The 27,660-nt window shown below is 40.7% G+C and overlaps 2 protein-coding genes across 5 annotated transcripts in view; both read left to right on the top strand.

The window, feature by feature from the left end:
* The first annotated feature begins 198 nt into the window (after positions 1-198).
* On the top strand, positions 199-3,595 carry ifi30 (IFI30 lysosomal thiol reductase). Its single transcript, XM_034137357.1, has 7 exons — positions 199-458; positions 1,331-1,519; positions 1,816-1,890; positions 2,079-2,171; positions 2,323-2,475; positions 3,131-3,199; positions 3,313-3,595. The coding sequence occupies exons 1-7, from the start codon at positions 327-329 to the stop codon at positions 3,376-3,378; spliced, it is 777 nt and encodes a 258-aa protein (XP_033993248.1). The 5' UTR covers positions 199-326; the 3' UTR covers positions 3,379-3,595.
* Positions 3,596-4,343: 748 nt separating this feature from the next.
* The window catches only part of pde4ca (phosphodiesterase 4C, cAMP-specific a), a 54,057-nt gene continuing 30,740 nt past the window's right edge, over positions 4,344-27,660 (top strand). The window contains exons 1-2 of one of the 4 annotated variants that reach the window (XM_034137350.1): positions 4,344-4,619; positions 7,979-8,196. In XM_034137350.1, the coding sequence (XP_033993241.1) occupies positions 4,500-4,619; positions 7,979-8,196 (338 nt within the window). In that variant the 5' untranslated portion in view covers positions 4,344-4,499. Of the gene's footprint in view, positions 4,620-7,978; positions 8,197-12,392; positions 13,170-27,660 lie in introns of those variants that run through there. The other 3 variants (XM_034137351.1, XM_034137352.1, XM_034137353.1) reach the window with 3 other exon arrangements.

The raw sequence follows: 27,660 nt of genomic DNA, 5'->3' as shown, positions 1-27,660 counted from the left end.
TTTGCAATAGGCCTACTTTTAACTAAGTAAAGGATTTCAATACTTCTTAGCCAACACTACCTTGTGAAACAATGGTCTTCTGACATTTTTTACTCATCATGTTGAGTCAACACAGCATCAACGTTTCTCAGCATTGATCCTGCCTATGAACAAGTGACGCTGTCGTAATCATGTGACTGAGAGCCAATCAGAAATCAGGTAGCGTTCACGAGGAAGCGTCGGTACGGTATTTAAAGTTGGACGCAGCGTATTTTGTAGGTCAGTACTGGGGGTGTTTTCTTCTTTGTTTGAAAGTGTTAAACTAAATACCTGTGCCGCAAGAGAAGATGAAGGCTGCTTTGCTGCTAGTTTTGACTGTTTGGTTAAATGTTCAGTACGGTGGTTGCGCTTTTTCCTCTTCATGTTCACTCCCTCCGTCAAAGTGGTGTTCATCTCTGGACTCAGCTATCCAGTGCGGGGTAAGATTCAAGGTTTAATATTATTATCGTAATTTACAAGTTTATTTTTCGGAATGAATGGTGTTTGTTAACATCAGAGCACACCCTAAATATACTTTCGGTCTTACCTAGATATCACTGCACTAGATAATACAGCAACACAATAACACGAGTTGAGTGTCAACATCGCGTTATGTCTGCATAAGCTAGCTAGATTTCACTGTTGGGACTGCACACGTCACTACATTAATGACTTATTCGACTCATCCAGTCTGCTGTAAGTACGAATTAAACGTAACAGAATCAAATGGTTCATTAAAGTGTCCGGGTAAGTAAAAAGGTATTTGGCGAAACATTTTCCACATTTCTCTTTGTATCCAGCGTTAGCATTCTTCCCCCTGTTTTTGTAACAGTATAACTGTGTCGTTGTTTAATAAGTTTAACAGGAAACGGCTACCTACATGGTGTTAAGTGTTCTCTATGTCATCTAATTACATTGCATTTAGCTGACGCTTTTGTCCAAAGCGACTTACAGTAAGTGCCATAAACCCTTAGAATTCAAACTCAGAACAAAAAAGAAAAGTGCTGACATATTCACTTCAAACAAGCAAGACCACTGTAAGGGCTGGTGCATAAGTTAAACTCTAAAAAAAAATGAACTTTTGAGGAAGAAGTGGGTAGCCTACGTAGTATTATTGTGTATGCGACGACCGGATTTTTCTATGGAACAATCAATGAGGAAGTTTAAACCTTTAAAAAAAAAAAAAAATGAAAAACAATACCATTTACATATTTGGCTGTATGGGCTTGATCACTCACTCACACACACACAGTGATCACACACACAGAGTGATCACTCAACAGTAACCTCCTGCTCTCCCCCCTTTGTGCAGGTCTTGAAGCAGTGCCTTCTGTCCAACTTCACCAGGTCCCATCAGACCGCAGACCAGGTGGAGGTGGGTCTGTACTATGAGAGTCTGTGTCCCGGCTGCAGGTTGTTCCTCACTCAGATGCTCCTCCCCACCTGGGTGTTACTGGAGGAAATCATGTCTGTGACTCTGGTGCCCTACGGCAATGCACAGGTAAGCAGTGAACGAGTACACTGGTCTAGAAACTCATCTTTAAGTTTGATATGTTTGATATTGTTGTGCTGAAAAGTCAAAAAGATTGAAAGAAAGAATGAAAAGTTCATGCAAAAGGCTTGTTTAAAACCATATACAGTCACTGAATAATCCAATAAACATAATTATCCTAGTGTGGATGTACCTTGAACTTGACCTGGAGCAATGGGCTTATCATGTGATGTATGTCATAATCTTGGTTTAGAAATTATTCTCTTTTTTTAATGTGTGAATCTCTTGCATGTTCCCAATTCCAGGAGAAAAATGTTGGAGGGAAGTATGTTTTTGAGTGCCAGCACGGAGAACAGGAATGTCTGGGAAACATGATTGAGGTACAGTAACATCCCCAACATACAGAGGAAAAAACTGCTTAATAATACTGTCAATACAATAGGGAACACTTTTATTTTGAGTTGCCATCATTTCCTGGAGAAATGTTCATTCAAAATGCCTTAATTATTTTATTCTTAGTATTGTCACAATGCTGCCACTGATAAATGGACTCCCTTGTTCCTCTCAGACTTGTCTTCTGAACATGACAGACGCTAGTGCTGCTTACGAGACCATCCACTGTATGGAGAGCGCCGATGATGTCATCAGTGCAGCAAAGAGCGTAAGGAGGTCCCTCCCCAGTCATTTCGCTAGTGTCTGTTTGGCTCTCTCTCCTTCTTTTGATACATCTCTTCTGTCACTTTCACATCACGTTATTTATAATCTCCCTACTGAAGTTGCTGTGTGTTAATTCCCTCCTTTGCTGATTGCAGTGTGTGGACCTCTTCAGCCCTGAGTTGAAGTGGGAAAGCATCGACAGCTGTGTGAATGGGGACAAGGGAAACCAGCTGATGCATCAGAACGCCTTGAAGACCCAAGCCCTGAATCCTCCCCATAAATATGTGCCCTGGATTACCGTTAACGGGGTAAGGCTCCAGCGCATCTTCTGGTAAAACATATGGCCTCTGTGGCGTTATGTAGGAAAAATATAACATGCTAGACCTCAAGAAACTATACAGCTTCAGAGCTAAATAGATCAGCCCTCTTTCCATCATCACTCACTCTGAGGCCACTCTCCCTGCAATGCCCCCATTCTGCCACTGCCATTGATGCTCAGTTTATAAAAAAAGGGATGGTACATCTCCAGTGATGATATGATCTTGTGATTATTTTGACATTTGATCTGCCCCAAAACTTCTCTCGGTAAGGGAAAGACAGCTGTGACTGTTATGTGTGTAGCTACATCTTCTAAAGCCCAGCACCACAGAAGCTACTACCTCTCTGCCAAAGGGGAACTGAAGATGTTAAAAATGGGTTGTCAGATAACACTTGAACACATCTTAAACTGCAAATGTACAGCATATAAATATATCAATTCAGTCCGCCTGTAAGTGGCCATTTCTGGTGGTTCTATTCAAATAGGGAGACGGGTGGCGTTTTTATTTCAAAGACTCTCCTTTATTCATATGGTGATCTCTCATTTTTATCAATGCCTGTAGATCTGCTGTGTGAAAAGTCCACTATGTCCTTTGCCTAAATGCTTCTTGTTTCCAAGGAGACTCATTCTTGTTTAATTTGCAGGCTCACACCGACGATCTGCAGGACAAGGCCTCGACTTCTCTCTTCTCTCTGGTCTGCAGCATGTACAAGGTACAGATAATGCTCATCAATGCTGATCCACTCCATTTTAAGTCCAATTGTAGTGTGTGTGTGTTATGAAAGTTCACGCCTCTCTTCATTATGATGTTTATTTTTTTTCTCAGGGCCCCAAGCCTGCGGCCTGTGGAGGGAGCCAGAGAGGTTTCAGAAGCTACTCCAACATTGAGTGAAGGAGCAGCCCTGCACATGTTGCTCTGTTCCAGGTGTGGCCCCCCAATAAGGAGCACTGAGCAATATCACCACATCTTTTTTTAATCTTGGATTTTAATTAGTTTTTATAAAGGGAAAAAAAATGATCTCACTTTTATAACTTTCAGAATATAAATACAATACATTTTTATAAAAAGAATGTGTCCTCATTAAAATGTTATCCACTGATTTCATAAACTCTTCTTTTTTTTTGTTCTAACATTTTGACTAATAGCCTTCTGCTATTTCCAGCATTCCTTACATAATCTGTTCAAAGACAGTTTTCTATCAAAACTCTAGATGGCGCCATATATCAAAAACTAATCTTTAGTCCCCTGTTCCAGAGTTATTAACAAGTAACGTGTAAATAAATGTTGTACTACCCTTTATTATTTATAATGTTATTTAGGCATACTACTCTAAACTCTAAACCCAGTTTTTAACTTTGTATTCAAACACAGATGCAAAGAATACTATATGATCCATCACACAAGGTGCATGTCAACTCTCAAACCATAGATCATGGTCGCTGACTCACGAGTTACAGCTGCGTTTTCCTTTATGTAATGCATTTTTCAAACCTGCGTTACTGTGTGTGTGCAGCCGAAGGGGGGTGGCTCATTAAAGTTCATAACGTCTCCTGGGGATCAAACTGAATCTTGAACACAGACTCACAATGCAAAAAGAAACCGTAAATCCATCTATGTATGTTTAAAGGAGACGGCAGGTTGATCAAAGACAGAGTCTGCCTAACCAGAAGGTTGGCTGATCCTACTGTCAGATATGAACTACGGCCTGTAATGCAGCTCCCCCACTTCAATGTCACAGCTCATCTGCATGTCCGTATCTTTATTATTCCTGCTGGTCGGACTAATTCTCACCATTTTCTATCACCCTTTTCCTCCAATATATGTATTACTTTAGGGTTTATACGGTTTACAGTATATTAAAGGCGCTGGCAGAAAACTAACTCAAAAGCGTGCTAAGAAAGATTTATCTCTCCACTAATGACTACTTTGAGAGGGGGCGTGGAAATGGGTATTTAGTGAGTGACAGCATCAGGAAGTATTGGTGCCCCAGACTACTTCATATCTGATCCTAAATGTGGTATCTCTATCCTGAGCGTTGGTATTTCCTTTGCTATTTGTCTTGTTGCTCCCATGATGCAGTAGCCGAAAGTATGAGGAGAAATAACTCATCAAAAATATTCTACATCAACGAGGTAAGAAGAAATAGAGAACTCTTATATTGCACTAGTTGTGTTGATCTGCTGCTTGGGACTCATCAGAATCTGAATTTTAACAAAAAACTGTTTACTTATATTACTTGCATTACTTATATTCTCATTCATGTATTCTTTTGTGCATTTTACCTACTTCTGAACAGTTGAGAAGATTGTACAGTATGTGGAAATTAACCCTTTCTAATTCAATGTTCAGGTTAAGAGCAATTATTTGTTGTGTTTATTAGCTTTAACAAATTAGCTTTGGGAGCCTGTTCAAAAGCCATTTTGAGTTTAGATACATAACTTTTTTGTGAAAGAAGATACATGAGTTGATAACAAGACATTCTATATTTTACATGAGTGACATTTGCAGGGAATTGACACTGTTCCCCGTATCTTGGGCAACTTGGTCAGACATGGTGAACAATAAATAATGTGTGAGTTGACTATTGTTTATGGGCAGGGTGAACTCTCCACTGAGGAGAGATAAGGTCACAGGATGCAGCAGTAAACAAGCGCTCCTATCTACTTCCCCCTAAATGCTGACGCTGAGAGAGACATGCCCTAAGAGCTGTGAGAACCGTCTATTGTGTCCAAGGTGATAGTGTGCGGGTCTCAGGATCTGAAATCAGATAAAACTTCCAAAAATGATACCTGACTGGGCTTTTTTACGTGGCTCGTCCTATTTTCATCAACAGCACAAAACCAGCCCCGTCTGCAACTAATGTCCAGAGGCCTGTACTACGAAGCTGGATTTTCGCTTAGCCGGCTAAATTCAGGGAAATCTCGGGCTTTCCGGTCCTACGACGCTGGTTCTCTTTTTAGCAGGCTAGATTTCCATGGTAACTTATGCTGAGCGGCAAACCTGCTCCGGAGCAGGTTAGGTGGCAGGCTAAGAGATCAACTCAGTGAAAGCACTGCCTGCTGACCAATCAGAGCTCCGTGTGCGGAGTTTAAAGCGATCAATTCATATGACAGGAGGAGAAAGGAAATACAGTTTAAACTGCCGTTGCAGGAAAGACGACCGGCCAAAATCAACTGACTGTGTGAACGTGAAAATTAATAGAATATCCCCTCCCATCTTCAGAGCAATCTGACTATTATAACATTAGCGTTAAGAAAGCTTACTTAAATATCTGCCACGACATAAGTAACCGGATCAGAGTAACATTAAGTACAGTCCGCGGCACTGTGAGTGCAGACGTAGATGTGTCCCATTATCATTCATATCATATCACATCATAATGTATCATATATTTCCTTATCTGAGTCAGCTGAGCCGTATCTGGCCGTGCAACACTCACAGTGTCACATACTGTATGCAGAAGTATTATTTTAAGCAACACATTAAATTGACGAAACACTCGAGTCAAATGTAATTAAAGTCAGATCGTGTCTTGGACGGGGCAGTGATATCATAAACCTGTTAATGTACGCATTCAAACACTTTTTCTGTTACCAGCTGTATTCACCTTGCAGGTGCAGCTATGTGGCTTTGATCCTGGATAAAGTGTTTAAGTCATGGATGTTTAAAGTTTAACTTCTTCATATTTGACTAATATTAAAGTTCACTTTTCATTCAGGAAGTATGACGCTGCGCTGTCAGTACGCTTCTCCGTGTTTGAGATTGGTCGAATGCTCCAAATACCACCCCTTTCATGTGAACGCGCACCTAACTAGATAGGACACGGCGGCTTGAGCGATCCACTTGATATCCAGCGTCGTAGTACAGTTTAGCGCCAGCGCGTATGTTTTGGATTACGCCAACCGGCTAACTCCAACATATCCAGGTTAAGTTGAACCAGCTTCGTAGTACAGGCCTCAGGTCTCACTGGATGCTTTTGTGTTTTACACTGTGTCTTTAAGAAGTTCAACAAAGGCCAAGCATGACTTGTTTAATATATATACAAGGGCTGTCAGTCGATTAAAATATTTAATCGCATGATTGTCCATAGTTAATCGCGATTAATCGCAAATTAATCGCACATTTTTTATCTGTTCTAAATGTACCTTAGAGGGATATTTTTCAAGTTTGTAATACTCTTATCAACATACGAGTGGACATATGCTTTATATGTTTGTTTATTATCATTTGAACAATGACAAATATGCTCATGAATATTAAACACAACAACCTCTGAACATTACAAATATTCGCCTCAATTCAACCTGGAACCTCTCTCATACAAAAATACTGTGTGTGTGCTATGTGCAGCTCAAGGCATATATGCTCGAACGGCAGCTGCCTAGACGCTGCAATCATGTTGCGCGCACTATCCGTGCTGAGTGTGCTGACTTTTCGTACAATGTCCCACTGTCTGGCTACCTGCATAAAGTCAAGTGCTCGGCACAGTTGTCGGCGAAATGTCGCCCCTCTGTTTTCATTGAAACAGCTCCTTATATCCGTTAGCGCAGCTAGCTAGCACCAGATGCTAACAACAACACGTAAGGTGTGCCTCGCTCGCGAGTCGCGCCACACATGCACACACCCTCCCGGTCCTCCCGATGGCCAGTCCGGGCCTGCCGGTGAGCGTGGAAGTGTGGTCTGCCACAAGCGGGTGGCAGGAGTGGGGCTGTCAGCATCAGCTTGTAGATGGTATTTTAAACTCGATGCGCTCTGAAACTACGGGGCGGCCGAGGACAAAAAATACACATGCGTTAATCGCGTTAAAATAATTAGTGGCGTTAATTTTTTTTTGCGTTAACGCGTTATTAACGCGTTAACTTGACAGCCCTAATATATACACATATAACACTTAAAAAGAAAATGCTCATTCACTGTTAACATCCTTGTTTTCCTTATCTATCTAGTGATGAAAAAGTGTGGACATTTTTAACAATATAATTTCTTCAGTTAAGAGGGTGAAAGGGGTCAAGGCATAAGGGTCAAGAGAATTGCCCACCCTTAGAATCACCATTGTTCCACTACAAGAAATGTCAGTGTTTTTAGTGATGAGTCGCTCAAGTAGCCAAACTATAACTTCACTTGTACCAGTGATTCAATTCCAGTAACTGAGGTTAAAGAGTATCAGTGTTTATTCACATGGCAATTAAAAATAAATTGTGCTGACACGTAATTAGGCAAATACAATATTTAAAGAGCAATTAAGAGGAAACGGCTTTCTGGCCCTTGAATTGGGGTACAATGCAGCTTACTTGAATAACTTGACTTTGCTTATCCTCTTTTCTAATAAGTGGCCAGTAATCAGCTGTCTATGCAGCATCTAGTTTCCACATATCCTTATGCAATCACAGTTGTTATCCGGTAGTGAGAAAAAGATAGTTATCTGATCTGATAATGTAACCAAACTGGCCTCAAACTGACCGCAGTGTCCTTTGTTTCTCCTGCCGTCCAGAGACAGTGGGACTCTTCGGAGCAGGACCCCGGCACAGAGCTCCTCCAGGACCCTGAGGTGAGATGTGCTGTGAAGAGGCTCTGCTCAGGCACCCTGCAGCTGCCCAGGCTCTCCTGCAGACCCTCCACTCGTGATGGCCCCCAGTCCGGCCCCTCACATCGCAGAATCAAGCCCTCCAGGAGCCTGGGGACTCTGACCAGCTGTATCTCCAGAGACTTGTGAGTCAACTTTGCTCCTTTCTACCTTTTTATTTTACATCCTTTTGACTTACACTTTGGAGTTATCTACATAACTAAACCTACAAAGTGTCTTTTCATACTTTAAATAATTCTGTTGAAATACAAAGATCACATTTGAGGTATTTTCTTTTATTTACTTTTAACGTTCAAAACAAATCCCACACAGTTCCTCTAGAAAAAGTGTATTATATAACTTCGTTTTTGCCAGTTTTGTTTGTGCGTTTTTTTTTCATCCTTTCCAAATAGTTTGGCACATTTTCAAGTTTCATGATTAAATGTGGTTCATAAATAACGGAAGGCTGTGACTCCAGCATATTGTGCTGCTGTAAGTCAACACACATTTTAGGATGACTTTGCAGAACGATCTTCCAACTGCGTTTCTGGGAAGGTTTTGAGTATTTAGCAGAGTTTGATGAGTGTGGCGCAGTGGAATTGTGCGTTGGTGTTCGGATCAGGGGAGCACAGGTTCAAACCCCACTGCAGTCAGCATGTCGTTGTGTCCCTGGGCAAGACACTTCACCCCAAATTGCTCCTGTGGGGATTGTCCCCATTGAGTATGTAAGTCGCTTTGGATAAAAGCGTCTAACAAGTAACATGTAATGTAATGTAATGTAATGATATGTTTTGCTTCAATTATAAAGAAATATGGATTTGCTTCTTCTGATTTTGCGTCTTGTATTTGAGCATATGATCCAACAAAGTCTCCTGCTTGAGGAGCATGCTCTCCCATCTGTTGAATAACTATCACTATAAAAGATCAGACAAACAAGGCTCTTGTGATTGTTACCATAAGAACATTCAATGTGCCGCTGCAAATACATCTCTGTGTGTCTGTTTGTGCGTGTGCAGCTCTTTTAATCTATTTTTTCACATGTTGAAGGAATGCAGACGGACCTGTTTGCTTACGTAGGCAGTTGTAGTGCATGTCAGAGGTGATCAGATATGGCTTCTCTCTGGACAAAGACACAGTTGTATCATTGGTGTATTTTTCCGAGCTAACAAACCTCCACCATTGTGATATTAATCACTTTGAATGTTGAAAGCAACGCATACATGCTGAGTTCTGACAGACGTTTGTCTAACTTTAGTCACAGCACGAGAAACTTGCTTTTGTTCATGTCAAATACTTCGATACCATCTACTTTAAATCGATGAAATCAAGTTATGAAGTAATTAATTTAATCCTAAAAGTATGTGTAGTATAATGGATTTAATTTGTTTACACAATTCTTTGAATAAAACTACAATTTATTTAGGTAATCGTGTCCATTCAACCGTTGTTCTGAACAGTACAGATATACATTCTGCAACATAACATAATGTGGAACGATACGATTCATCATTTTTATTTGCCACGGTCAATGTTTGGTTAATATATTGTGATGATCACGCCATAATTATTCATTACATTACATTATATTACATTACATTGCATTTAGCTGACGCTTTTATCCAAAGCGACTTACAATAAGTGCATTCGACCAACAAGATACAAACTTGAAGAAAACAGAATCATATAAGTACATCAGGTTTCATAGAGCTAAAACATTTCAAGTGCTACTCAACTTTAGATAAGCCAGTCCTTTGTTAGTATATAAGTGCTTTGTTAGCAATTCTTTGTTAGTGCTTCTATCGCTCGAAGCGGAGTTGAAAGAGATGAGTTTTCAGTCTGCGCCGGAAGATGTGCACGCTATATCTGCTGTCCTGATTTCAATGGGGAGCTCATTCCAATGTTGTTTATAAATCAGCAACCAATAGACAGGACTCCTCAGTGCTGATGAACTAAAAAGCATTTCATTGTGTTCCTTCTCCGTGTAGAGGGCCATGTGCTCGCCTGTTTACAAGTTGGTAGTGCAATTTTGATGCGGTGCCAGATAAATTGTTTATGGGGCAGCATTCAAAGCTGCAGATTGTTATATAACGACAATGCAACACATCATAAAACTCTGAATTGGACTGAATTAGTTTATTACTAATTTGATATAATATTAAAGCTAATATTCGCTGTGGCTTGAGCACTGCCTGAAATGATGACATCCTCAGTGGAGTGGACAAGTGTTGTGAGCGTTCTCACAGCAGAACTCAAGATGGTTTGGTTGGAGGCAATGAGTATTCATGACATTGTCTACAAGTCCTGGTTTGTTTTCCCCTCCTGGCTGTTTGATCGTGGAACATACTTTCCAGAGAAGATGGTTCCAGGAGGGAGCCGTAAGCTTCCCAAATTCTTTAGATGAACAGTTACAGTATAACTTGAAAGTATGTTAGGGACAATCTGTGGTCAATAATCGAAGAGTGAGTCTGATCAAAGCCATGAAATGCTCCTCTTTGGAAATCTTAATCTCTAGGTTTACAGTAGCATTATGAGAGGGGGTAACTCTGTTATAAAGTGTGCAGGAGGGTTGACTTTAACACACAGTTGTTGGGCACATTGGACGGAGCAGACTAATAGGATGTAGTATCACTTGGCGCTCCGGTGAGAGTGCCTCATCAGGAATGTTCTCTCTGTTCTGGCCTCCCTAAATTAAAGTGGCGACTGGGCAGTCATCACCTCTGCCTCTAGCATCCGCATGACTGGTGTTATGATGCACTTCAGGGCCAGGATCGCTTTGGGCCCCAGGATTATGAACACATTTACTTGGCGAAAGAAAAACATCTTGCTGCCTAGGCATTAGAACAAAGCAATATAAAAGTGTTTAACAATGCCCACTGGGCCTGGCACAAGTTAAACTGCGTCACACAAGGGTAGTGATAAAGATATCACCAAAAAGGATTGAAATTGATATTCAGTGACTGTGAAACTCGAGTTCGGATGGAAAGTGGACATGGAAATCTTTTGCTATTTTAGATCTGAGCAAAGAACAGAAGATTAAAGCAGTAGATTTTCAGATGTTGAGATATTATCACCTTTGAAATAGAAACCAATTGCTTAATTAGGCAATGAGTAGACATGAAGTCATGATGGTGATCACCCAATACATTTTCAGTCAAAAATGTACTTTACGTTTAGATTTGATTGGGCACCACCAACTTCCAAAGGCTCCACTATACTGTATTTACCAGCCAATTGCTAACTTTGTCTGTGTTTTGTTTGATGTTGTCTTGATAGTAAAGAGTTGGTTTGTCTAAGATATCTGTTGCTGAAAAAAGGGGTTGAGAGTTTGGTTTGTAAAATCGCATCATTTCTGATAAATGTAAATCCAAAGGCCAAGTCTCAGAGCAGGCTCTACAGTAGATCAATGACCAATAATGGCACTCCAGAGAAAATATGATCCATGATAGATGAAGTGTTGAAACTGGCGTCTGGTGGTGAAATGGAAGTTATCAACTGAGAAAGACAGACCAGAGGTTACATCCGGTGTTATACACTCATACTTTGTATAGTCCCTTGAGACATCCTTTGCTGATGACTGATGATGTGAAGATCTGCATCTGCAGTGCTACATTAGGATACATTTCTCTGCCTACAAATACAGTATTGTTGCTCCAGCACACATACAGTGCAGGAGCAATGAGTGTTTATCCGCGAACAGCCTTTAACCAAGGCATCTTTCTTCCCTGCTCTCCCTACCAGCTGTTGGTCATAGGTTCAGCCTTGTGTCAGATGCTCCAGCTCCTTGGGTTATTTCAGTTACTCCAGACACCGCCGGTGTTTAGCTGTGAGTCCTGAGACACAGGCGGACCTTTCCTCACTCCGCAGCGATAAACAAAGAGATTGGGTGGGGGTGAAGATGATGTTGCCTGTGGTCACAGATAGAGAGCGCCATCGTGACAGCACCCATGCTCTCTATAGCTTTTATCTACCTCTGCTTTTTATAGTCAGAGGCCCTTCATGTGACTCTTCCTGGTGTGCTCGGAGCATGTGAAAGGCAAAGAGGCTGTCTGAGGAAAAAGGCAACCTCACAACAAATAGCACCGCAGGGACCAGAAAAATCGCCTGAGTATGCAAAGTCATTTGGAGTGAGCGTAAGAAAGGCGAGCTGTAAGGCCGAGCTGTAAGGCCGAGCTGTAAGGCCGAGCTGTAAGGCCGAGCCAGGCGACGGCTTAGTGTTTATACACTGGAGGAAGTCATTATGGAGCACAGTTTGAAGTTGATGTACAATATGCTCTGCGAGATTAGGAGTGAGGGAATGGGGGATGGCAGAGAGCTGGAAAGAGGGAGAGGGAAGCAGACGGAGGTGATCTTTCATGCTTCTCCTCCCTGTAAATCAGACGTCCATATTTAGCTGGAGAGAGGGAAGGCCCAGCGGTAATGTAAACACAGCCTGGGAGAGAGAGGCAGGGAGAGCACATCAACACATAATGTTTGAGTTTATACCCCGGCACGGCAGTCAGCGTGGTCCTTAGGCAGAGACACAAAAGGGATTCTAGTTGATAGGTTTCATCTAAAAATAAAAACTCTGATAGAGAGACCGTTGTTTTTTTTGTTTTTAGTGCTCTTTTGGGATTTTCAAAGGAATCATGAGCAAGCCTAGGTTTAGTTCAAAGATGAGTGAGCGTGGATTGGACCAGAGGCATTAGCTTTTCCTGGATTTGAAAAGCAAGAACTTTTTCTGTAGACCATGTCACATACAGTGTTTTTTGAGGAACCAGAAATTAAAAAAACAACAGAGTGTACTTCGGACTAAAGTCACTCCAGGCAGAACAAGCGAAGGGACTGACTTCCTGACAGCTGACCTTTCTCGTTTCACCATGAGCGAGATGCGCTCGGAGAGCTCTGAAGAGGAGCAGGCCGAGGTGGAGGAGAGGCCTCAGGACCGCAGGTTGAGCCGGCTGCCCATCATTCAGCTCATGCCTCGGTCCAGAGCGGGCTCCCCGGGAGGGTCCCCAAAGATGTCACCCAAGGGTTCTCCACGTGGGTCCCCCCGAAACTCCCCGCTGCTGTTCAGGAAGCTGCTGATGAACCGCAGCATCAACCTCCAGAGGCGCCGCTTCACTCTGGCCCACACGCCCAGGTAGAGTCCTTCACTCTGAGGCCTAAGATAGCAAAAGATCACATTTATAATTGTATTTAAATGCAAGCATATTGACTTCTACTGTGCTTGAGCTTTCAGAAGCACTTCTAGGTCTTCTACTTCTATGTCGATATTTAAACTCTCAATAGCTTCTCCTCTGGTTCAGAGTGTACCTTTAGGCGCTGTTTAATGTTTCAGCATATCTGTGCGTGTTGCTGTAGTAGGAAATGCTTCTTGTCACATGGCGTGGGGGCGGGGGGGCGGTTACTCTGCTTGATGTATTTTAGGTTTATTTCTGTGCAGGCAACAGCATTTTGACCAGTACAGTAATGGTTTCCAGGAAGCTTATGTTGTTCAAATGGATCCTGACAAGATGTTCAGGTATTGCTTCAAGTTGGCTGTTGTTTCAGAGAGATTCTGCTGAATTAAATTCTCGTAACGTAAGGATTGTGGAGGTGTTGTTTCATTCTCTATAAATAGATTAGCACTTAGTAATTTTACTGAGAATATATCACATCAGATCCAAGATGGTTGTTGTTGATACTTGCTTGATTATATTTTATTTTTGCAAAATACATTTGATTCACTGTTGAAAAGCTAAGGTCTTAGAAAGAGTTGAGTTTCCACAGCACATTCTGTGCATATTTTCCGACAGGTGAATGTGTTTTTCCAGAGCTTTTGTTGTCCCAGCTAGTAGCATCATCTCAGTAAACACACAGCTTAACGACAACCCTGCTGTCCCTACAACCGCACACTGATGATGTTCCATTTCTATGTCAAACAAGTCCTTTAAACCTAGCACACCTATGGATTAGTACACAATATTTCCTGCTTAGATAAAACATGTTACATTTAGTATTAACTTTTTTGTGACAGTGGCCATAACTGGGTTGTAAAGAGTACAGCTGCCAGCTCTACACTGGTACGTGTTAATAGCTTTAGATTTATGAGCCATTATTGCATCAGACCCAACCCATGATTCAAATGCAAAAACATTTAGTTAGTTAATGGTGTCAAGGCAAGAACTGTATGATCAATTAAACTATACTTGCCCTAAGAGAGGAAGAATAAACAGGGCATAACAATTATGTGTGGATGGATAAACAAACAGGCTTGTTTGTTCTTTTTTTGCTGTTCGGGGACAGTTTGTTTTCCCATTGGTGTGTTCAATACGTGTGTAGGTTGATTCACAATAAGAGCCTGTTGCAGAAAATTGTAAGATCAGTTTTTTACACACATGGTTACTTTGTCTTTGTAAATGTTTACCCTTCTGTCCTCAACATATATACACAGTGAGATGTAGGCCCCTTTTACAAGTTGTCCTCAAATTGTTGCAGTGATGTTAGATCCCATCCACCAAATTAAAAGCATGGAAGAAACTTTAGCCGGGGCTGTAAAACCCTGGCTTAGTTTTATTGGCACGAAATGCATATTAAACATTCCTAAAGAAAGCCCACTAGAAAAACTCAAAACGTGTTTAGAAGTTCATTCACCTTTTATAAACATGTAGGTCCCCCCCCCCCCCCCCCCCCCCCCCCCCCCCCACCCCCCCACCCCCCCCCCGGGCATTTAATGGTTATGCATTTGAGATTTAGAGACACATATCTTGACCAAAGTTTACTCTGACTCGCGAAAACGTTTTCATTAACCTCCCTGTGTCTGTTGAAAATCTAACTATTACAGAGTAAGAGGCTCAATCTGGAAAGTCAGCTTGCAGATATTCAACATGTCAGAGCTTTTATATTGCACAGTGTATATAGCAGTGTACGTAGAGTCACAGCTGAGGTAAATGGATGGACATGAGTTATTGCAGGATGGCTGGTATGGAGAATGAATTAAACAAACTGGGGTTATTGCAGGATGGCTGGTAAGGAGAATGAATTAAACAAACTGGGGGTCCAGCGGAAAATGAATGTCGCAGGGAACTCAAATATAGAACGAATCCTTTTCACTTACTGTCTGAAGTGATTAAGCCTCTTTTTCCACTCCAGAGACACCACTTTACATTTTGTGAAAGAGTTTCATGAAAGGGTTTTTCTCAGGCCAATTCTTGGGTTGAAAAGTTGTCTTGGCTTATTGAACATAAACACAATCATTTTCACTTTATTCATGGAAGACTCCCTCTCTTTTGCTTAAAGGGGACCTATCATCTTTTAGAGCGTTGCTTTTATTGCTTTTAAATTGTCTATTGTTTTTACTTGTACTTGTTTTATGGTGTGTGAGCTGTGTTGTGTTACTTTTGTATGTTTTGTTTTGTTTATTTGCCTGTACAGCACTTTGGTCTGGTCTTTAAAGTGCTATATAAATAAAGCTGTATTGTATTGTATCATGAGTATTATTTTTTTAGATGATTACAGCAGAGTTAACACATAAAGCAACTCAACTGTGGCCATCATTGGCACATGCAGTGGTGGAAGTACATTCACTCAAGTATTGTACTCAAAAATGTAGGTTCTTGTACTTTTGTAGTATTTTTATTTTATGTTTTCTACCTCCACTCTACATTGTGTGAGCATATTTGGTACTTTCTACTCCACTACATTTTATAAACTTATTTAGTTACTAGTTACTTTGCAGATTTAGGTTCTTAAAACATAATATAAATCAATAATACATATAATATTATTGGTTAATCTACCTAGTTGTAGATAAGCTAATTCAAATAAGTGCTATATTCAAGTGATAAACACATTCATGCATTAATAATTCCAATACAATCATTTTAAATACATGGTGCTTAAATTGGCCATTCTGCATGACGAGTACTTTTAATGTTGGTACTTAAAGTATATTTTGTTGCTTATACTTTTGTACTTTTACTTAAGTACAGTTTGAATGCAGGGTTTTTACTTGTAACTTAGTAGTTTAGCACTCTAGTATTGCTACTTTTACTTAAGTCAATAATTTGAGTTCTTCCATCCTGGGCATGTGTTAAAGTTCTCGTGGTGGAAACAGGGTTATGTTCAGGATGTTCATCCTTTCTCCAGATGAAAGTTGACATTGCATGTCCTGTTATTTTCCACTAGAGGCTGCTACGTTGTGAAATGAGAGCATGGAGCATCAAGAGAGTGTTTCTGTTGCTGTGATTGGTCAGAGAAGAGGAAAGAGGAGAGATATTCTCCTTTGGCTGGTGTGTGGGTGGGGAGGAAATGTAATATTTCAGGAGGTATAAAAAGATCCTGGTGTGAGAAATATTGTTGTTATTTCAGTTATGTTCAGCCCTTTCTCTCAGCGGGGACACAATAACATGAAGCTGGCTTGTAAATGGTAGCGTTCATATATCCGTGTAAAAACAAACATTTGACCCATTCCCTGTGGCATTTCAAAACACCCCTATTCATCCGACACTCAAAAAAATGTAACATCCGGATATGCATTCAAAGAACCACAGGAATAGAAATCATTAGTAACAACATATATATTTGAACTATTAGATGCTTTCAAATACCCCTTAAAATGTATTCAAATTAAGCTTTTTCTCTTAAGTAACTGCCTAACGTTTCTCAGTGGAACAGAGCTTTTTTATTCCCAGCTTCAGAATAGATCATTTAGCTTAATGGCTATCATGGACATTAAGTAAACCTCCAATATGTAACTTCCTGTCTGCTTCTTCCCTCACATTATGAAAAATTAGATGTTTCCATCCTTTACTAATCCCCTTTTCTCTGCAGTAATTTCACAGTTGCTTATTTGCCGACACCAAATATTTGTTTAACAGTGAAGAGGAATATTGTGCGAATCAGATGGATTATAGCGTGGCATGAGAGGAGAACTCAATATCAAAAAGGAAAATTGAATCTCACACACACACTATTGAAGTATTGATTGACCGGTGCACTATTGCTGCTGGCATGGAGGCAGGCTGGTTACGCGGAAACAGAAACGGGACACACTTGCATATGATAAAATAGTTTGAATACTTAAAAAAAACACTTCTATTTCCTCCATTAACCTCACCTCTTCTCCTCCTACAATAACCCCAGTACTGTTCACACTGTTCCAGTTTCTCATGCAATGACTGGCATTCTTTAACTCTCCGTTCAAATTGCTCTCGCTCTCCCAACCGCCCAGCACCCCACCCCTCCTCTCTGCCTCCACAATATATCTCTCTCTCTCTCACACTCTCAGGGGAGATAGTGTTGTTGTTTGTTGTTTTAAGCCTGAGTTTGGTCCCACCACTCTCAGGAGAGACGAGAAGAGAGAGCAGAAGTCTGTTATGGCCCGCTGACAGGGTCTACATGGGACGGCCCACTCCAGGGAGCATCTGATGGGATTATAACACTCTTTCCAGCTCACTTTTTTTCCCTCCACTAAGAATAACTCTGCTCAGTCTCTTGCATCACAGAGGCAACCCGAAGTTCAAATGGACAACTTTGTGTCAAGTTGGTTGGACCTGATTTTTCTAAGAAAGAAAATACCTCATGGCCGCTTTTGAGGAATTTGTTTTGCTGCTAATTTGGGAGAAGCAAGAGAAGCGTTTATCTTGGCACGTCTGTGGTGAGCTGAAACAAGTGGAGGAAGGAGTCCCAGATGAGCAATGACAGCTGACACCATCCTCAATTTCACTTGATTTGATTCAGCCCCCTATCTTCAGTCACTGAGATGATATGATTACTGGGATCTAACAGCCAAGACTCTTTGCCTTTTTAGGCTGTTCACACACAAACACACACATATACACACACACAAGCTTTCTGAATCTTCCATCTTCACTAAAGCAAATGGACATATCCTGTACGCTGGGACCAAAAGCTGAACTGCAGTTTGATGCACTTTGATCCGTTGATTCTGCACTGAGCTGGAAGGGAATTACTTATAGCTAATAACGTTTATTTTATAAATACACAGAATACTCAGCAGGCCTGACTAACTGTTCTGTCATTATTGCTCTTACCCTGTGCGGCTGATGATACTCCTGGGTTTGCAAATAGCTGTTTTTACCATTTAATGGACATTCTTATACAACATAAAGGAATTTGGAAAGCTCTCCTTTTTGATTCATGACGGCATGGGGGTTTTGGTCGCTCCACAGAGGTTCACTTTCATCACTCGCATCCCAAAGCTGCCGTTTTGATGTCGCTCTGAATTTAACTTACTCTTTTTGAACTACCAATACAATGATGAACAAAGACTCTCGCTTTCCAAGAAAGATGCATAGCAACTTCTCCACCCGCAGACACTCGTGCATTGGGTATGTATCCAGGTTGTGTGTTGAGAATTTTGAATGTGACTGCAGTCGCTGATGTGATGCAAATATTTGGTATACTGGAATGCTGATTCCACTTGTTACTGTATCTCGCAAGCACCTGTTTTCTCTTTTACAGTACTTGACATTTAGTCAGCTGATGGGGAATAGTTTGACGCTGCTGCTCTGTGTCTTTATCCTAACAGCGCGATTGCATTGGGTTAAGTGTTCGTTTTATGTGTTTTATTCTGTTGTGTATGTTTCAGGCCCCAGTAGATTGATATAAAAAGTTATTTAAAAACGTTTAACATGGATTTTTGGCAACTCTCTGACAATCTCAATCTTTATTTATTTATATAGCACATTTAAAACAACCTCAGTTGACCAAAGTGCTGTACAGGGAACAAATACAATATAAAATAACACAAAATTAAAGTAGTGTTTTGGTTTGCTTTAGTGACGGTTTATCTGGTGGTGAATTTGCACCTGCATCCTTTTTCAATTAAACCCAATCAATTGTTAAAAACAAAACATCTGCCACATTATCCAGTGTGTGCTGTTGGTGTTGCTGTGGTTGGCGGCGCAGGCCTCGGGGGGGGCTTGGTGGATCGATTGCTCTGACCACTGATGGCCCTCCTTGGGGTCCATGGACCGGAGCCAAACCGAAGCGTCCGTGTTAGACACGGTATGCCTGTCATGTGGTCCAGGACTTTCATAACGAGGACTGAAGAATAACGGCACTTGGTGGGAAATTGTCGATGAAAGCGACAGATGGAGCAGATTTCATCTCTGTTTTCTATCTTGTCCTCTAGGTAACAAAACAGAGAGGAATTATACAATAATAATGAACTCACTTCATGTACCATGGTCTGTCCTGGCTACAAACTGATGAGACTGATTGACTTGATTGCCGTTGTAAGATGATACAACTGTGTTATAACCAGCACGACCTAAGGATAAAGCATAAAATCTACTACAGCTGTCATGAGATCCCTGCAGGACTCGTCGTTATGTAAGATTGCAAAGACTAAAAACAGATACTTGATAGATGAAGTACAGAAATACACACACATAAGATCACACAGCATATGAATATACGCACACACACAGATCCGGGGGTCAACAAGACTCCATTTGGATAGGGAAAGGTAACTCAGAATTAGCCATGGGTCATTAAATAAGCAGAACAGATTCATAAAGAATCTCCCTCCCTTTTTCATAGCACACACAGAAAAAATAAACATTTCAGAGCTTTGGTGGGATCTTTTTTGTTGCAATGTGTGGTACTTTTCTGAACTCTGGGCATAAGGCATGTGCTTCACAAGTGTCATCTGAACTCCTCCAGCCGTGAGCCTGTTTGGATCATATGAGGAGATCAAAGCAGGAGATTTTAGACCACAAACAGGGAAAGAGAAGTGCACAAGAGAACAGAAAAAGCCTCTATTCTCTCTACCTGATTTGTACATCGAGTTTCTTTACTAAAAAAATAACAATCAAAACGTTGTCACTGTGGGGAGATTTACATCAAAGCAAAGTTCAGATATAGTTATTCCACTACCAGCAAACACCATCATATGGGGATTAAGAAGATATAGAAGTGTGTGTTAAAGCAATCGTAACATTTATTAGGGTTGTTATTATTTAGTAAATTAATTAATTTCTCTGCTTATGTAATAGAGACAACGCAGCGTCTTGTAATCCAGATGTGTCCATCACAATAGAGAAAGCTCTTTCCTCACTTGTACTAACAGTACCAAGGCGCCATTCATCCTCTGACACACACACACACACACACACACACACACACACACACACACACACACACACACACACACACACACACACACACACACACACACACACACACACACACACACACTCACAGTCCATATAACCTTCTCACCAATGCTTTTTATGGCTTCTCTGGTACATTTAAACAGCATAGGGTCACTGTATTAGATGGGAAAGCTCTTAGTCCTTATCTTTAGAAGAGATTTTGGTGAAGCATCCAATCAGCTTGTAACAGTTTGAAGATGGCCTTTATCTAAAGTAGAGAACCATGGGTAGGAGACATGAGTGATGTGAGAGCGAGAGAGATAGTTCACAACGGCTCACCAAGTGGGAAAAATAGATAATTTAGGCCAAAAGGGTTACAGGCACAGAAGAGAGGGCGGTAGAAGTGATAGAGAGGACGTTGGTCCAGATAGTGCTGCTCTCAGTGCAGAGATAATGACAGGAAGTGAGGGGTAAAACAGGAAGACAAGGGTGAAAAGAGAATTCAAACGATACTTCTGAGAGGTTTAAAGTGATTGTGAGGGAAAGAATAATGATGAAAACAAAGAAAAAAGTGTCAAGTGAGGCCATCCAACTAAAGGGCAACAGTGTCAATGTCAGAGGTCCCAATATAGCTCCCAGCCCCCCTCCTCAAACACACCCAGATTAGTCAATAGAGCCTGTGTGGCTGTGGCGGGCCGGCTGCTCTGTGCGTCACTGCTGTACTCCATATTTTCAGCATGACTGATTTCCCCAATCGCCTCCAGAGCCTCATCGATTTTTGTAACTGCAGGAACAGCAGCAGCCGGGTACAAAAATCTGCCATGCAGAAAAAAAATTCTAACTGGTAATCTTTCTTTTATCCGAAAGAGTAAAAGGATGACCGTTGTAAATACGAGTTGATTAACATGTCTGATAACCCTAACAGATCCAATGTGCTGCTACTTTAATAAATATTCTCAGACATTAAATGTTAAGGTAGACAGTACAGTTTGTAAATCAACTTAGCTTGCTTTTATTTACTTTATAGTTGGTAAATAACTGCATTTCAGAAAAAGAAATCACGTTTGTATCAAACACTGGTGCTGGGTGTTTGTACAGTAAGAGAGCAGTGTGAGGATGAGTGTTTGTTGTGACCACTAGAGGGGGAAGTTGACTCAGTTATACTCGGAGACTATTAGAGCGCAACAACCTCCTGCGGACCAAGGGGTTGTGGAAATAGGAATATAAACAACGTGGTGGTTTGATAGAGTATTCTATGTTCAGGCTACTGGAAAGAGGCCATGCTGTGGAGAGTTAAGATGAGTTAAAGGGATTGTTTCAAAGCAATTTTATCCAATGTGAAAATATGCATTTAAATGTATAAACTGTCTGAATCAACAGTTATTATTTTTCTTACTTTGAAGGGCAGATAACTTCAGATTCACACTTTTATGCTGGGAACTATTCAATATTTTATATTGACATCCTTTTTCATCATAGTATAACTCTACTATTGCTCCTTCTGTGTAAATGACATGAATTGCAGATCCATTTATGCAGCTTTTCCTTAGGTTCATGCTGTTTATCCTAATCCAAGTAATATCTTTGAGAATAGAGAGTTGTTGTTTGTGGTTGATACTGTAAAACCCTTTTTGATAGATCTGATGATTCTTGAACTAAATGAACTTGACCTCAAAGTTGCTTAACTGGTTTGTCACATTGAACCTGTAGTTTGTACCTCGGCCACTTGAGGCAAAAGAATACAGCAGAAGAGTTATTTGTAAGAAGAAATGTAATGCCTAGAAAAAAAACCATTACAACCAAACCCCAAATACAAACTTTTCTGATTTACAGATGACATGTGCTTCTGAAAAGCATTTTAAACCCCTTTTAAATATGTTATATAATTAGTGAAACTAAGCTCACCACCAAAAATAATTTCATTGATATTTTTAAGTTCATTTTCAATAGTCCTCACAGAATGGCTTCCAGTTTGGTATTTAATGAACGTATCACAACAGCTGACGTTGTCCTCTCCCATACATTAGATACCTTTAGATCAGCTGGTTGTACTGCATTACAATGAGTACCCATACAAAAAACATATGCACACATATCTACTGTAGCCTACACCCTGTGTGTCCCATAGGTGGCATTTTTTGTCAGATGAAATAGATTAGATTAGATTCCTTTATTGTCACTACACAGAGTACAGCGAAATTACAAGCATTCCCGATGGTGCAATCACACATAACAGATAAGTATAATTTTGAAAAATAGTGACGAGGCTGCATTTCCCTGCCCTTTTTTTCACACATTTAACTTATCTGTGTCCATATCAATGTAGGTGCATGCATTAATGAGTTCCCCTGTGCATGTGTCCAAGCCTTTTTCGGCCATGTGTGCGTGCAAGTCTGTCATCCACCCCAAACCCTCCGTCATGCTAGCAGCAGATGGCAGCCTAATGAATCATGAGGCGACACACTGATATCCTTTACTACAGTACATGCTGTGACACGACGTTTGACATCACCAAGACTCTGATAAATATAGTCTGCTAGCAACAGCCACATGCTGACACCTGCCGCTGCCGCTTTGTTACGTACGTACGCAGCATATTAGATGACATGTGAACCGAAAGGAAATGTGTCTTAGTTTTTGGGATTTACCCCGGCCCTGTGTAATCCTCATTCATTTAAACTGACCATAACAACTGCAGTGCTGTTTAAAAAGATGTAAGAGTCTGTTTATTTTCTTTTTAAAGAAGCAGTCATTATTTTTAAATGATTCTTCCTGGGGATCCTGTTACCTTATTATGAAGGTGAAGAAGAACCCACTTGGTGTGGTCCAAACTCACAAGTTATTTTGAATTAAAGTTGATATCCCGGATAAATCCCAGTCAAAATATGTAAATGTTCCTATAAGGTGTAATGATGAAGCAACATAACATTTTTGAGTTTGATTTATTCAGACTTTGCCACGCTTTTTCGGTAACTACCAAATCAAATAGTCTTTGGTTCCTATTTATTATGCAACCACACAAACATTTCTTGCTGGCATAACTTTACATTTGAGTTAATGCAGTTTCATTTTTGGGGCATTTCTATATGCTGTGGGAGCTAGAAGAATCAGGTGAAACATGTGTAGGACTTGTAAGCATGGCGGCTGCTTTTGATTTGTTATCGTGAGACATCTGAAGCATTGAGAAATAAGAGGGTGTTTCTAAACTGCTCATCACTTTTGGTGTGTTAGTGAAACGTTATGCCTAGTACTCAAGTAATTCAAGATGTTTTACCGTATCAGTCGTCTGATTGTATTCATTCATTGCATTTTCTTTTCATACAGGCTTGTCCTTAACCATTGCTGACTGTTTTTCCAAATAACCAGATTGGTTCCTATAATATTTCAGTGTCAGTAGCAGAACCCCTTCTACTTTCTCTATTACGCATTTATATAGTTATGCCGGTGAGTGTTTCGGGTTGCAGTATTTTAGTAAGTATTATTAACATCTGCTATGCACTTTAATGTTAGACATGTTAAATGTCTTGTAATTTTAATAGCTCATAACAAATCCTCTATACAGTGGGTATGTAGCCAAAACACAATCCAACGTCACTAAAGTTGTACCTTTGCAAAAATGTTACACTACGTTTTTACATGTAGCTTGATTAATTTCTCAGAAACAATCAACTCATGACATTTAGCAGGTGAACACAAAAAGACAGTAAGACACAAGGAGAAAATAAACATCAAAATAAAGTAATAAATAAATCTTTGTCTGACAAAGAAGCAACACAGAGTGACTCACAGTGCATTTGCTTACAAAGGCAGCTGGGTTTGGTGAATATTCAGTGTTTATTAACCCACATGAGCTAAGTTAACAATGACAGGCATCAACTTTGACATACAGCGCTCCTCATTGACTTCAAAACAGCTCGTTATCCAGGAATGCTAACCATGCCTTCATGTAGCCAGCACATGATGTCATGAGGCCCCTTCGCAAATAATGGATCATTAAACCCACCATGGAGGGGTCAGCCAGAACGTATGATGCCTCGCTTTTTTATGAGCCCTAGAGATTAATTCGCCACATCGCCTCGGCCTCGGTGTTTGCCGTTTTATAGTACGGCTGTCTAAAGACGAGATGTGAAGATACTGAGCAGAACTAAACATTTAATGTCTGTCTTTCTTCAAACATCCTCTCTCTTTCACCACGGTGACGCAGATAAATAGAACTCTGAAATCCTCTGGTACACTGCCATCGTGTGTGTGTGTGTGTGTGTGTGTGTGTGTGTGTGTGTGTGTGTGTGTGTGTGTGTGTGTGTGTGTGTGTGTGTGTGTGTGTGTGTGTGTGTGTGTGTGTGTGTGTGTGTGTGTGTGTGTGTGTGTGTGTGTGTGTGTGTGTGTGTGTGTGTGTGTGTGTGTGTGTGTGTGTGTGTGTGTGTGTGTGTGTGTGTGTGTGTGTGTGTGTGTGTGTGTGTGTGTGTGTGTGTGTGTGTGTGTGTGTGTGTGTGTGTGTGTGTGTGTGTGTGTGTGTGTGTGTGTGTGTGTGTGTATGTGTGTCCTCTAGAAAATAAAGGATAAGACTCTTGAACCACGTTGTTTAAGCATTTAATTATTTCGACTCCACATGAAAACAATTTTCCTGTCATGAAAATGTGTCAAAAGAGCAAACTGTTTTATTCTTCTCATCCGTTTTGCATTAGGACACTTTTCATTGCACTTGGGATGAATTCTTCAGTTTTACAAGTCCAAAATCCTTACTCCAAATCTCGAGGTAAATAAAGGACCATGAAACTAAATAAAACGAGTAACTGCACCGTAGAAAGATATTTCTTAAAATAGTTTATTTCCCTGATAGTGATTCCTGCTCAATCTACCATGTTGAAGGTACCATTTAATTCACTGTTGTCATGTGACTGGATAGTAATCTGCATTTTTACATGACTATTGTAGGTCTCCACAGTTTGTGGTTATAATTGGCTCTTTTTTGTGTCTGTACGTTTTCATATTTCCTTACATGGACGTTTTCTTTGAATACCGCAGGCACTAAACCTTTGTATTATATTATAGGATTATATTAAACACTTTGTTTTAGACAGACCAGCTGTCTTTGTTGCAACCAGCGCACATATAAAGTTGAAAAATAAAACCATATGAAATAAACATAAGCCAACTTTTTCCACGCATGTAGGTAAAGGATCATCCTATCATGTAATGTATTCTGAACTCTCTGACCTGTAGAAAGGGGACCTGGTTTGTGTTAAAGATACCTGAGCCTCTGCTGTATATTCTTTCATTTTCTTCTCCATTCTCACCTATTGTTGTCTATTCTCTGCCAAACATTTCTGAATTCCATGTTGATGATGTGATCCTATAGATTGATTCACCAATTGAATCGGAACCATGTCATTGTGCAGATGGTAGCTTAAAGTGCTAGTCCATTTATGGAAGTGTTTTTTGTGTGTTTGAGCTAGCGGGATAGCATTCAAGCACTCCTCTGGTCACATGCTGTGTTTGCCTAGCTTTATGTTGTTGCAGGGGTTTTAATGCATTTTATAACAGATTTCAAGCTCCGAATAATGGGTTCTTCTTTCGGATAGAGGCAGGCATCGATTTTATGTTCAATTTTAGAGGCTGCAGTTAACAAGCTAATTTAGCTAACGTTAGCTCCATGAGCTAGTTTAAAACATCATCTCTAGGTTGTTGTGTTGCCTGCACTGAAAAAACTGAAATGTTGACTTTAATCAAATGTTTTGTCTCAAAACATTTCACATAACTGTATAAGGTTAGTTAAAAGCAATAATATTAAGTTGAACCTAATCTTTTTTATTTGAACTTGATATTAGTGCTTTAAACTAACCTAATACAGTTATATGAAATCTGTTGACATAATACATTTAATTAAAGTTTCAGTTTTTCAGTGTGCTCCCCCATTTTAAATTACGATCTTTTTTGAAGGGGTCTTGAACAGGGTTTCTGCCAGAGAAACACAATTATTGGCAATGTCACTAAATGCTGGTCCACCTTAAAAGGCAGCCCACATAGGGGAATTTTTTGTTGATGTAGCTTTTGGGCTAAATCCTTTCAGTTGTTAAGTATTACAAGCTTGTATTTGACTAGTTGCAGCTTTAGTTAGCTTACAAATAGCCTTAACTGTACACATGCTACATTTCGCCCTCTCTGTTTAATATTAACTTGATAGCTACAGACAGGAAATACAAACCAAAAGAGTTACTGCCATTCTTAAGCTACATTTAACATGCAAAAGGCATCCCATGCATCATCCCTAGTTGATTGTTTATGAATATATTTGACATTTTAATTAAGAAACAGAGTTTTTCTTGTATTGCAGTGAAGAGGCATTACGATTTTGGCTACGTTTGTCGATGTGTTTGTGTGTCAGTACCATTGTCATGGTAGCAATATCTCAGGAACACCTTGTGACCATCGTCACAAGGTGTGACCTCGACCATCGTCTTTGTGCTCCTCTCCAACTTTGCCCATTTTCGTATTTTGTACATATTTATTTTACTTTTGCCGTTTTACTTTTAACATGGTTCGCAACATGCTAGCCGACCGCACCTACTCTGCCATACAATATAGCAGAGAGGAACTTCTTCAATTGCGAAACTTCGTGGACAAAAATAACCCTCCGACAGACAATGGAGATTCACCATGGCTACCTGTTGCTGTTCTACCTGAGAGACGCAAGAAGAAAACAAAACGCGGGTGCCGGGCCGGGCTGCTGGTCAGACTGAGGAAACGAGAGAATCGACCCCCTCTTCCGAGTATTCTTCTGGCTAATGTTCAATCCATTGAAAATAAGCTAGATGAACTCAGAAGCCGGATTGCTTTTCAACGGGACATTAAGAACTGTAACGTGTTAATTCTCACTGAGACTTGGCTCAACCCCGCTATCCCGGACTCCGCCATTGTCCCTGATGGATTCTCTATTTTTCGTCAGGACCGGACTGCAAACTCGGGGAAAAGTAAGGGAGGCGGTGTGTGTGTAATGACTAACAACAACTGGTGCTCAGATGTGAAGATTATTTCATCGGACTGTTCCGCACATCTAGAGCACCTCATGATCTCATGTTGGGCCTTCCATCTGCCGAGGGAATTCACATCTGTTGTGATAACAGCAGTATATGTCCCCCCGCAGCCACTCGCCGACAACAACACGGCACTCGATCAGCTGTTTGGGATTATTGATAAAACCGAGACTTCACGGCCAGATGCGGCGTTCGTTGTGGCCGGAGATTTCAACACCGCCAACATGAAGAAGGTTTTGCCAAAATATTACCAACACATCAACTGCCCGACGCGCGGGGGAAACATATTGGACCATGTTTATTCCCCTTTCCGGAATGGATATAAGGCTCTCCCTCGCCCTCCCTTCGGCAAATCAGACCATATCTCACTACTGTTGTTGCCTGCGTACAAGCAGAAACTTAAAAGGGACAGACCGATTACAAAAACAGTACAGCGATGGAGCGAGGAGTCAGATTCAGCACTGCAGGATTGCTTTGCATCTACGGATTGGAGTGT

The sequence above is a fragment of the Trematomus bernacchii genome, unplaced genomic scaffold (assembly GCF_902827165.1).
Source record: "Trematomus bernacchii unplaced genomic scaffold, fTreBer1.1, whole genome shotgun sequence".
NCBI lineage: Eukaryota > Metazoa > Chordata > Actinopteri > Perciformes > Nototheniidae > Trematomus > Trematomus bernacchii.
The sequence above is the reverse complement of the archived record's forward strand: the minus strand, read 5'-3'. Positions and strand labels throughout refer to the sequence as shown.

What these genes read in the sequence shown, in the direction of transcription:
- ifi30 (XM_034137357.1), top strand. Translation starts at nt 327, where the DNA reads ATGAAGGCTGCTTTGCTGCTAGTTTTGACTGTTTGGTTAAATGTTCAG. An exon ending in CCTGGATTACCGTTAACGGG is followed by an intron (nt 2,476 to 3,130) that starts GTAAGGCTCCAG and finishes TTTAATTTGCAG; the next exon opens with GCTCACACCGACGATCTGCA. An exon ending in TGGTCTGCAGCATGTACAAG is followed by an intron (nt 3,200 to 3,312) that starts GTACAGATAATG and finishes TTTTTTTCTCAG; the next exon opens with GGCCCCAAGCCTGCGGCCTG.